This window comes from Psammomys obesus, unplaced genomic scaffold (genome assembly GCF_907164565.1).
Source record: "Psammomys obesus unplaced genomic scaffold, mPsaObe1.curated_primary_1811, whole genome shotgun sequence".
NCBI classification, from domain to species: Eukaryota; Metazoa; Chordata; class Mammalia; order Rodentia; family Muridae; genus Psammomys; species Psammomys obesus.
This window is the reverse complement of record NW_026592636.1, coordinates 2811043-2823315: the sequence shown is the minus strand read 5'-3', so window position 1 is coordinate 2823315 and position 12273 is coordinate 2811043. Positions and strand designations below refer to the sequence as shown.

General features: G+C 56.4%; 1 protein-coding gene across 1 annotated transcript; it reads right to left on the bottom strand.

Annotated features, from left to right (window-relative positions):
• Positions 1-2485: 2485 nt before the first annotated feature.
• On the bottom strand, positions 2486-10591 carry Mrgprf (MAS related GPR family member F). Its single transcript, XM_055614700.1, has 3 exons — positions 10454-10591; positions 7479-7593; positions 2486-4232 (listed from the first exon to the last, which is right to left on the bottom strand). Exons 2-3 carry the CDS (start codon positions 7524-7526, stop codon positions 3249-3251), a joined length of 1032 nt encoding a protein of 343 aa, XP_055470675.1. The 5' UTR covers positions 7527-7593; positions 10454-10591; the 3' UTR covers positions 2486-3248.
• Between the last annotated feature and the right edge of the window lie 1682 nt (positions 10592-12273).

The window sequence follows — 12273 nt, the reverse complement described above, 5'->3', positions numbered from 1 at the left end:
CGCATGTACACACACAAATAATACAACACACACACACACACACACACACACACACACACACCACACAGAGCTCTTAGAAAATGAAAATGAAGCCAAGTATCCGAGAGCCCCCGAAGGCATGTGGCAAAGCCGTGCCAAAGCTGCAGAAGTGCCCGAATCCCTGGGTGAGGTGGGAGGCAGAGAGAGCAGTGGTGGCTGCTCACAGCCATTCGCCCTCTGCAGAACACACCCTTCCTGGACCGCAAGCCAGCCAGATCCAGCCGGGTTCTCCCCGGACTGTGATGGCCGGCCGAGTCCACTCCCGGCATCAACCCCGACACTTTGCTTATGAGAGATGTCAAGGTCAGAGGTCATGGAGAGGAGACCCATTGGGGTTGCCTCGGGAGCTCTGACTTCCTGCAACTGCTGCAAGCAGCTGTGTAGAGACACCCAGCCAGCTACTCAAATCTGTCCGCTTCCGGTCGTCACCCTGATCGACAGTGCTGGCGTGTGTGCCTAGCCAGCTGTGTGTGTACGTGTTGTATGTGTGTACACTTGTATGCACGTATGTGCATGTGCGTGGAGGACAGAGGTCAACGTCTGCCGCCTTCCTGTTTTACTCTCCATCTTCTTTTTCTGAGATCTCTCACAGAACCTGGAGTTTGCTGACTCACCCAGCCCGATCTGCTTTGGAGCCGCAGGGATCCTCCTGTCTCTGCCGCCGCAGCCTGGGATGCCAGGCACACGCGCTATGCCTGGCTTTTGGCACTGGTGCTGGAGACCTGAGAGCAAGAACGTTGCCCACTGAGCAGCTGTGTCTAAACAAATCCCCACTTCTTCCCCTCCCTGTGCTGAGATGCATGCTGCCCACTCCCGTTAGGGCTGGGCTCGGGTAGACTAAGGTCCTGCGGCTAGCAGGTGGTGGCTATCTGCTTTCCCGGCGTTCGCTCCTGACCTTTCTAATTTGTCCTTGTTTTTCCTTTGCTCTGTCTGACAGTGTGCCCCTCTTCCTGTTTATTTTCGAAGAGCTGCTGGGTGGCAGGAAGTAGAGAAGGCGCAGAGTACTGTCGGCCCTCTATCCCTCTCTCCACTCTACTCCAGCCACAAGCTGGTGGGAAATCCAGCTGAGTAACAGCCCCACAGCCAGGCAGCACCATAATGGGAGTTCCGATCCCGGGCCCTGGCTCTCTGCTGTCCTGGGGTGGAGAATGGCTCCTTCGCTCTTGGCTTTTGGGAAGAAAAGCCTGCAGTTTTCGGGGGGAGTCTGGGAAACACCCAGAAAGAAGATGGCTCGGGACAGCTGCAGGAGACCCCCCGTGCACCTGCTAGCCCCACTGTTGTCCAGTCCCTGTGCAGCCCACTTTAATAATTAAACACCAGAGTAGAGTGCAGGGAAGTGGTGGGCCTGAGGTTTCCAGCCACTTAGTCCTGCTGCTGCTCCTCCATTAGCACAGTGTGGGGTCTGGGGAAGGGTAAAGGTGCACCTGGGCTAAGAATCCTGATTTATACCAGGTGGCCCCCTATAGGCCACAGCTCCCCCCGCCCCAGGGGTTCAGGTATGCACGTATGTGCATGTGCGTGGAGGACAGAGGTCAACATCTGCTGCCTTCCTGTTTTACTCTCCATCTTCTCTGAAGAAGAGACTTCCGAGGAACAGGATTGGCTGAGCTCTGGGGAGCCAGGAGACTCTGGGTGGCCCCCTCAGCCAGGCATCCCCAGGACTCTGAAAAGCGTCTACCCACATGACAGTGAGATCACGGTCTTTCCCCTGAGCTGTGGTACGTGCTCATTCTCAGTGCTCTACTGCAAGAGCGGAGGCCACAGACTCCCACCCCCCGTGTCTCTAGGACTCTCCCTGTAGACATGGTGAGGGGTAGGGAGTGGTAGACAGCCTCACCCAGGCACAGGGGAAGGGCAAGTGGCTTGGCACATCAGAAGCTCCTAGAGTCTTCGACTCTGACCCACCATGACAGTTCTCCTTGTTTAGAGGAGCGGAGATGGCCTATGGCCAGGAGGGAACAGAGCAGTGTGGCTGGGGTGATGGGCCACCAGGAACATAACCTTGGGGAAGTTGGCTGCTACCCCTAAGCGCTAGTGCCACAGTCCCTGTTCTGGGATGGTGTAGCCTGGACTAAAGCTCAGTGGACTCAGGGTGTGTGGTGAGCCTGCCTGGCCCTGGGTGGGCATGCTGCTCACTCCTTCCCTCACCCTCTGCCCTCCATGGCTCTCCGTGGACGAACACAGCCCCATCGATGACACATCCTTAGGGGCCACAGAAGCCGAGGCGTAAACAAAGTCAGGCAGAGCAGAAGGCAGCCCAGGGGTGTGGCCAGATGTCCGGTGGAGACCCAGAGCAAGGGGAAAGGACCAGATGGCCACCCATCCTGGACTCCAGCTGCCCTTGGCTATCCTCACTGTGGGACATGGAGACACAGAGAAGACCCTGGGCATTGAGCCTGCCTCATTGCAAGATTTAAAAAAAAAATGTGTATTGATATATACTTTATTATCTTTTATAAAACTTCCTTTGGCTACACAGGCCACTGTGCTGGATGATTGGGGAAGGGGAGCATTGTGGTGACAGCCCCCAGGGGGCCAGGATGGAACCAGAGTTCATTTTGAAATGGGCACTGGAGACGGGGACTCAGTAGGGAGCTGTTGCAATGGACCACAGTGGCCTGGAAGATACTGAGTGCACAGACAGCTGCCCAGAGCAGTCAGCTCAGGGTGGCAGAAGGTAACTTCCTGCCTCGCATGGCTTGCCAGACCCCCACCCCATTAAAGTCATAGGATGACTCATCAAAGGGACAGGGACTCATTTGTAGGCCGCAATGCACGTGGACGGGCTCCTCTTCCAGATAGCACCGCTCTCTCAGGTTTGTTCAGATGCTGCCTTGGGAGGGCTCAATGACTCTCTGCAGGTGGAGCTGAAGCTGCGGGCCCAGATGTGCCACATCTGCCGAGGTGACCTTCTTCTCGCCTCCGCTCATGAGCTTCTGCTGAGAAGGGACCCCACCACACGGGCGAGGGCAGCTTTGGTACACTGAGTCACAGAAGCAGAAGGGCTGGGGAGCAGAGGCCACGGGGTCTGTCTAGAGGTGGCTGCTCAGCCTCTTGGCCACGCCCGGCAAGAGGTAGATGCCGTGGGTTAAGGCAGCGCTCCTCCCCGGAGGCACAGGGGCAGCTGCCCTGCTTCTGCCCTCAGGCAGAGTGTCTCTGGAAGCTACCGGCCGCTCTTGCTGCGCAGCCTTGCCCCAGACGCTGGCCTCTCACGACGCGTTCCCAGCGGGGCACTGCATCTCCATGGTGACCGTGTTGGGTGTGCTGCTGGCAGCGTCCCCCGGCTCAGCACCATCCCGTAGAGCGCGCTGGAAGACCACCCTGAGAGGTTCCCACAGGCGCTGAGACTTGTCCCTCCCAGCCAGGAAGTACACGATGGGCTTGGCGCTGCTGTTGATGCAGATGCACAAGTCCGTGACGTACTCTGGGAAGGGGGCCGGGATCTGGAAGACCCAGAAGAGGAACCAGTCGATCCCCAGGTAGATGGAAGACACAAGGAAGACAGAGACGATGGCCAGGACCACGTGGTTGAGCTTGGCGGAGCGCTGCCGGCGGCGAGCTCGGCACTCCACGTGCAGGATGAGTGCCAGGCAGGGGAGGACCATGAGGGGGCAGAAGAGGAAGAACAGCAAGATGCCGAGGGTGATATCCATGTTGCGGCAGGCTGTGACTGAGGCTTCGCGGCCCAGGAACATACAGAAGTAGTTGTGGATGCTGGTGACCAGGAAGGACAGCAGCCAGAGCAGGGCACAGACCCCAGCGGACAGGCGCTTGGGCCTCCGACGCCAGTACCAGGCGGGAAAGATGACGGACACGCATCGTTCGATGCTAATGGCCGGCAGGAGGCTCACCCCTGCGAAGAACGTGCAGAGCCCCGCGATCCGGGACACCCTCCGGACGTAGTCGGGGAAGGAACCCAGGAAGGCCCCCATGTTCAGGAGGGCAATCACAGCCTTGCTGAAGAGGTAGATCCCGTCAGCGCTGGCCAGGTGCAGGAAGTAGACGGAGAAGGGCGTCCTCTTGATGGAGAAGCCGAAAAACCAGAGGACCAGCCCGTTCCCCACCAGGCCGCACAGGCAGAGCAGCAGGAAGATGTAGTTTGTGACGGCAGGTGGAGGGAGCCCCGCGATCTGCTCAATGGTCAGGAAACCTCTGCCGTAGAGCTCCGGAGCCTCGCTCAGGCCGGGGCACATCTGCGGAGGTGCAAAGGGGACACATCTGTAAGGCCGCCTGCCCTCCCCTGGCCCTCAGCACACCTGTTCCTGGACCTGTTTAATTTCACTACCCAGGGGGCTGGGTCTTCTGGGTCCCTGCCTCTGGGATGACTGACCGGGCAGAGGACAGAGTAGAAAGAGCCCCGAGCCTCCCTGACGCTAGGCTGGTTCTCAGAGTCCAGAGCCGGCAGGATGGCCTCTCCACAGGGTGACCGGACAGCAGCCAGGTCCAAACGTCCAAGAGCAAGGCAGCGGAAAGCAGAGAGGCAGGAGATGGCTCGGTGGATGAGCTGAGCAAGCATGAGGACCAGAGTTCAGATGCCCCTTCTCGGTGTAAATGCCAGGTGGGCACGTGGCCCTCCTGTAGCTTGGAAGGCAGAGCAAACTGGAGAGATTAGCCGACATCAGCAGCTCTGGTTTAACTGAGAGAGCCAGGCTCGGTGAATAAGGTGTCGGGGAGGGGTTAGGAGACCGTGATGTCAATCTTAGGCCTCCACACCCGCATGTACGCATCCACCAACACACACGCGCCCATACACATTTGAACACACACGTTCACACAGACTCACACACACCACACACTCACATACACATCCTTTCATTCACAACACACACTCTCACACACACACCAAATACACCCACACACCACACACACTCATAAACCCACACACACATCCTCATACACACACACTCTCATAATACTCACACACACTCCACATACACACACTCACATACCCACACACTTCATACACCCGCTCATAAACACATACTCACATAATATACACCCCCCCCACACATGCCCACACATACACACACACCCAGAAAGGGAAAGAGAGAGAGAGGAAAAGCTGAGTGGCTTTTCCAGATTGGAGGAGACCCAAAGAAACAAGGCCCATAAAGCCAGGGCTTGTGCAGAGATTAGCTGCTGGAAGTGAGCAGTGGCCAGCCAGGGTCCTGCCAGGTAGCAGGAAGGTGAAGGTGAGTCCAGCGTCCATTACGGCATCCTGTCAGCAGATGCTTTCTGAGCATGAGAGGTACTGTGGGGAGGACTGGGAACACCCCGTGCTCGGAGGTGCAGCCTCGTTGGAGGTAAAGGGGTTAGTGTCCATAACTTAGCTTCAAGTAATAATGGGGAGGGAGTTCATCTATCCAAAGGAGTGTTCCTTAAACATGTGCCATGGCATTCACGCACACACACACACACACACACACACACACACTCACACACACACACACACTCACACTCACTCATGCACCATTTGTAAAAGAGGACTGGTGATAAAGCTTGGCGGCAGTGCTTGCCCAGTATGTGGGAGCCTGCGGCTCCGTCCCAGTACTACATAATGGATAATGGAGAGGATTGTAGATGTGTGCACAGTCTGTTGTGATTTTCTTATCATGTTTCAAATTTAAAGAATGAAAATACTTGTTCCTGGGGCTGGAGAGATGGCTCAGAGGTTAAGAGCACTGGCTGCTCTTCCAAAAGTCCTCAGTTCAATTCCCAGCAACCACACACTCACACAGGTTATAGGTGGCTCATAGCTCATATATGGTGCCCTCTTCTGGTGTGCAGGTGTACATGCAGGCAGAACACTGCATACATAATAAATCTAAAGAAGGAAGGAAGGAAGGAAGGAAGGAAGGAAGGTAGGAAGGAAAGAAAACACTTATTCCTAAAGAAATAAAATTACTAGTAGTGTGTGTGTGTGTGTGTGTGTGTACAAATCCAAAAAACCTTGGCCATAGTAGGAATAGGACTCTATCCCGTACTTGGACTTTGAGAGCACTGGCAGTGGGAAGCAGTTGTTTTCTTCTGGGCCAGGGCTGCCTCCTGGGGTTCTGGGTAATGCGAAGGCACAGGGTACCCAGGCTTTAGGTGGTGGTCACTCTTTAAGCTTCAGGGAGAGGCTCAGTATTTTACAACTGGGCAGGGCAGAGGAGCTCAGTCCAACTGAACACCAGGCCTGGCCCTGAGGGCTGAGCTCACACATAAATGCATGAAGCTGGGCCAGGTGTCAGGAACTGGGAGCGGAGACACAGCAGCAAAACCAAGGACACTCCTTCCTAACAGTGAGCCAGAGACTCTGGAGGACTGAGGGTGGAGTGGTGGCTAGAGAGCTCTGCTCTAACTCCAGAGAAGCTGTATATATAGAGGGTAACATGAAATAGTTTGATATTTCTGGGCCAGCATTTAAAGACAACTGTGTGAGCCAATAGCCAATACTTGCTATTCTGTTCTCAGGTTTGTCTGGAGCCCTCCCTCTCAGTGGTGAGTGTTGCCCTATGCACATTGCTCCCCTTCCCTCCTCCCTGCAGACATCACTAATCTAACCCAGGACTCTCTCCCTAAGCCTCATACTGTTTTCATGCTCATGGAAGTAGGAAGGTTCTAGGGACAAGCTCTTTCCTGCCATCTTCCAAAAGACCTTGGTGGAAAGCTGGGCCCCAAGAAAAATACGCTTTGTGTTGACATTCTCTAATGAAGAGAAATAACCTCTGGATTGGCTGTGTCAAGAGGAATTTACAAACAGGAACTAAGGGCTCTGGCTAAATTTGGGGAGACACTGGGTTTCCAGGACAAGTTCTTTTTTTTTTTTTTAATTCACTTTACATCCCAATCATAGCCACCTCCCTCCTCTCCTCCTGGTCCCACCCTCCCACTCTCTTCTCCCTTTCTCTCTTCCCTTCTCCTCAGAAAAGGGAGCACCCCCCTCAACCTGCCCTGGTCCATCAAAGTCTTAGCAGGACCGGACAAGTTCTTTATGGGGTTCTGCTCCCTACCTTCCCACCTCTAAGACTTCACCGGTGGACTGCGTCAGGCCTCTGGGGTCAACTCAGCGGACCAGGCCCAGATGCAAAACTGTCCCATGAGAACCAGCTCAGCTGTGCGCGCTGGCCTGCTGGGGCTGGACAGAGCCTCGTTTGTATCCCTAAGCTGGAAAAAGTCTCGGGTCCCTCACTAGGTGTTGGGGTGGGGGGGTGACCGGTGAGTCACCGGGCAGAAGCTATTATTTGCAGCCCACCATACCTTGGGGAACACCACTCTGGAGTCTGCTCCCTCCTGGGGCCTTGTCTCTTCTCTGAGGACTTTGGGACAACTTCTGGCATGCCCAGTCACTGCCTCTTGGGCTGCTGTCATTCTACGGGGTGTGGGGGAGAGAGTGCTGCCCCTCCCAACCACCCTCTCCCACAGACTAAGGGCCCCCTGCCCGTGGTGACACTTGCCTTGTTCTGATTGGTGGAGTGAGCCTCCCACGAGCAGTTTCCGGCCATCTCCAGGAATGGGGAGTCCAAGCTCCTGTTGGGAGCTCACCAGCCTGTGTCCCTGCCTGGAGAAAGCCTATAGAGAGGGCAGAGTGGAGTCAGCAAACCTGTCCCCTCTCAGAGCCTTTCCACTTCCAGCCCACAAGCTCCAACCCCCTAGGCTCTTCAGGCCTGTGGCTCTCACCACAGTGAAAGAGCCACCCGGGCTCCCTCTGAGGCAGGAACTTTGCACCCTTCCTGCTCCCACTGCCTGTAGGCTCACATTCAGACCCTTCCCTCCTCCTGGAGCCCCACTGTCACTCCCTAAGGAAGATGCTCTCTCATTGGGATGCAAGGTGCCTAGGTTAGAATTTTTCTGGAATGTTCATGACAGGGTCTCTGGCACTCAAACCTCCTTTGTGTTTGGATAGAGGTCTTGTTTGGTCCTAGAAATGGAATGGGCGATAGAGGACAGATTCTTTCTGGCAGAGGGGCATCCTGGAGGAGGAGGCCATTGGCTGGGCCTTGCTTTATCATGGTTCCTCATCCTATCTCTGGGATGGTTGTCCATCCTTTCCTTTTTGTGAAAGACGGGGTCCCATGCAACCCAGGCTGGCCTTGAAGATGACCTTGAATTTCTGATCCTCTTGCCTCTATCTCTTGAGTGCCGGGATTACAGGCTGAATCACCATCCCTGGTTTATGTGACACCGGGGCTCCAACCTAGGGCTTTGTGCCTGTCAGGCAAACATCTACCAACTGAGACACATCCCCAGCCCTTCTTTCCTTTCTGAAGGTGTACCGAGTCCCAGAGGCACACTCCTAACCAGGGCACATAATGAAACTTTGAAGATCTGTGTACTGTCAGGACCCAGGGGCAAACCAAGAGGTTGCTGTGGTGGCTCTGGGTTCCAGGCTGCGTGTAGGGCTCAGCCCCATTCAGCCAATCTGGAGACAGAGGGGTGGGTTGGGTGACAAGCTAGGGAGGGGCAACAGCTCACTGATAGACCCACCCTGGGTCTCCTGGAATTGAGCCCCGTCCTCAGCCTGCACTATGCCTGCCTACAGAGCAGGTGGGAGGTCTGTGGTTCAGGACACGGCAGGGCGACTGCCAGACCAGCCTCTCCCAGAACGGGGATGTGGGCAGCGCACTGCTCCACTCCTCAGAAATTCCTTCCCCGGAGCAGGGCGGATTCCCCAGCTGCCACGCGCAGGGCCACTGCCGCCTCCCTCCTGGCAGCTGCGCCAGCCATTGGCTGCCGAGAGCGTCCGGTCCGCCCGAGTGACACGCCCCCTTCTTCACTCCAGGCCTCGGTCCGCTGTAGGGGGGCTAAGGAACCCGGTGGGGACTGAAACCACACCCCGACCCTTCATTCCCGTTGGATGGTGCCTCTAGGCCCAGAGGCACACTCTTAACCAGGGTAAACAGAGCCCCTTTCCGCCCCTGGCTATCCTCCGCCCTCTACCTGTGTGCTGCTGGTGTACCCTAAGAGTGGCTCACTGTGGAGACCTGCTCCGGTGTCCCGGGTGGGAGTGATGTTTGTGCAGGGAGCTTGCAGAAATGCTGGTGCTGCGAAGTGTGGCCCCTCCCACCGGGAGTCATCTGGTAGCTATGCAATGAGGCTAGCCCAGGTCTTCTTGGTACCTGCACCCCAGCACCCTCCGCTCCTGCCACTCTTCCTGACACCTGCTACTCCCAGCTTTCCCCACCAGGGACGTCCTTATTCAGGGGACCTTTCATTCTACCAGGCTTAACCCCCACTAGACACACACCCTCTGTGCAGGTGAGCGTGCTCCCTGCTCTTCTCTGTGACTGGTACAATCTCCACGCCTGGTCCCTGTCCTGCTCCGGATCATTTGTAAAGTGATTCACTCATGCAGAGAGATCCAGAAGCGAAGCGGACCCCAGATGGGCCATATTAGAGACACGTGTGTGACGTGTACAAGGATGCATGTGAGAGCATGAGCTCTGGCCAGGATCTGAGCGGTGACAGGACCAACTTCATTAAAGCCAACGGAAAAGGCTGCCCTGTCTGCACCCTTGCTCCCGCCCCTCAAAACAGGATGCTGGGCCACCTGTCTACCTCCTTGGACAGACAGACGGACAGACCGGCCCTGAGGGAGCTCCTAGGCCATTTCATTTCTACTATACCTTACCCCAGCCTCTCCCCTCATTCCTTAGCTATGGGCTAGCCTGGGCACTGGCCATGGGAGGGGCCAGTCTGCTGCTGTCCCCAGATACACAGAAAGCCTGTGTTTCTACCTAGGACAGAAAACACAGAATCACGACTTGACAGGAGTTTCTTCTCTGAGGGGAATGAAGTCTTGGCAGAACTCTCTGGCAAACTCTCTGCAGCCAGCAACAGCACCAGGCCTGGCTAGAGAGGAAGAAGGTGAGACTACCAGCTGTCCAATCTCATGTGGCTAATCCCCAAGGGTCCCCAAAAGAGCTGCCCACTGCTGTCTTCATGGCCGGCGGCATGCCTAAGAGCAATGGGAACCATAGCTCTGTACTTGGACCATTGCCCACTGGGTGTTCCCTTCAAACTCTTCCAGAAACCAGGCTTGGATATAAGGTTGAAGGAAGGATGGGGAGCTCCCACCCTCAGGAGGACAGAGTGGGAGCTGGTATTGCAGGATGTCTTGGGGCTTAAGGGGAAGGCCAGCCGGGTGTCAGGGGATGCAACGAAAGAGGGGAACTTGGAATACTCAGGGCTGTGGGAGGGGCAGCACAGAACTTCTGGATCGGGACAGCTTCACTCCAGGGTCTTGGGGCTCCCTGGTCAGAGAGGGGGGAACCTCTGTAAGTTGCCTGTCACGACCATGCCCAATTCCCTGCCTTGAGGATGCTGATCTCATTTGCTTGCCCCATCTAACTTGCACCCTGCAGCCCTGATCCTGAACCTGCAGCCCCATCCCTGATCTCCCTCCCCTAGTCCCTGGGTGCCGGAGTGCTACCTGTGGCTCCTGGACTTTCCTTCCGTAGAGATCTTCTCCTGGAACTCCGGGCTTGCGGACGCACGCAGCAGGCTAGCCGAGAACTGCCCGGAGCCTCGGAAAATTCAGGCGAAGGGTGGAGGATGAGCCTTCACCCGCCTGGCCTGTTGGAGATGGCTTTGGAAACAGAACCCGCCCCAAACCCAATTCCAGGCCCAGCAGAAGGGGGAGGGGAGGGCAGGAGGTGGAGAAAGAGAAGAAGGAGGAGGAGGAGGAAGAGGAGGAGGAGCTGGACAGTGATGAGGCTTGGGGAAGGAATGCCCTGTTCAGGATCCTTCCCCCCTCCACCCCCCCACTGGGAACTCATTTCTCTCTGCCTGGTGACGTCATGCTGGCCTGAGCACTGGGGCTGGAGTCCAGATGTTAATATCTACCTTATCCTGCAGCTCCAGAGGGCTGCCCCAGTAGAGGGAGCTCTGGCTCGTTCACTTGCTTTGTGCCTTTGGCTTGCTTCCAGCGGGCATTTCAGGGCATGTGGTGGTGGTGGTGGGTGGTGGTAGGGGAATGTCTACCCCTCTGCTTGAACTCACTGGCACAGAGAGGCCAGGAAGCAGCAGGTGAGGGCCCCCTGTGGAGAGCGGTGAAGAACTGGCAGAGAGAAGGCCCCACAACCCAGATGGCACCAACTCCCCCCCCTCTTGCCACCCCAGAATCTTTCTGGGGGCCTCCTGGGGCCTGTGGAACTAGGAATTCCCCTCTCTCTAGCCCTAATAACAATCAGATGTTGCAAATGGAAAATCACAGCCTTTGCTCGATTGGGCTGAGCGGGGAAGTTGGCGAGCCTTCATGCCTGGTGCGTGCACTCCTCAGTGAAGATGAGTCAGCCTCCACCACCCCCCAGAGGGGGTCCTGGAAAAAGTTAGTGGCCGGGGCATGGAGCCCAAGCCTGAGTGGGTATGGAGGGAGCAGAGGGTTGGCCGTGAGGGTGGGGTGCTGAGGCCTTTTTCTGCCCTGGGCCAACTTTCTCATGACCCAAGAAGCCTGAGGGAATGCCACACTCTCCTACGGGAGGGAAAAGTGCCCAGATTGGGGGAGGTGCGCCTTGTGGGCATCTTGCAGTGAGCCCAGAAATAGACCTCTCTCTGCACCTGCTTTGGAGCCTCTCCTGCCCAGGGAGGCACCTCTTCGTCCCCCTGCACCAAACAAACCTGAGAGCAGGGAGCCTTGGCTGGTTGCCTGCTTGGGACCAGCTGGCTTCCTGGGACTTGGGAGGGGGGGGCAGGGATTTTCTGGGATTCTGGAGGCAGAGAGAGGAGAGAGAGAGAGGCAGAAGGGAGGATGGTGACCGGCCTCCTCCCCCAGGGCAGGCAGCTGTAACCCAGCTGGGCCACTTGCTTACACTGGGAGGCCGAACCCAAGCACCATCCAAGTATAATTGCTCTTGGACACTTAAAAGGAATTGTGTGAAGTGGGCAGAGACTGTGGAGTCCGCGGCCTTATTTGGTATGGAAATATGTTTCTTTGACAAACGAGAGAGGTGCTTATTAGAGAGAGCCTGTCTCATCCCGAGTTTGTAGAGTCCTGGGAGCCACTGACCCTGTCCGCTGGGGCTGCTATGGGCTCACAGAAGGTCATGATCCGTATTCCAGAGCACCCAGGGAATCTTCCTTCAAGCTCTGCAGGCCGGACAGTGCGACACAAGTACTTGCAGGCTGGCATGGCTCATCGTCATCCCAGGATCACAGATGCGCCTTGTGGTCCTCACGGGCCCGAGGGGCTGTGAGCTTGCTCAGATCCTTTTCATGAGGACATGCATCCCCTTCAGGAGGGTTCCATGTTTA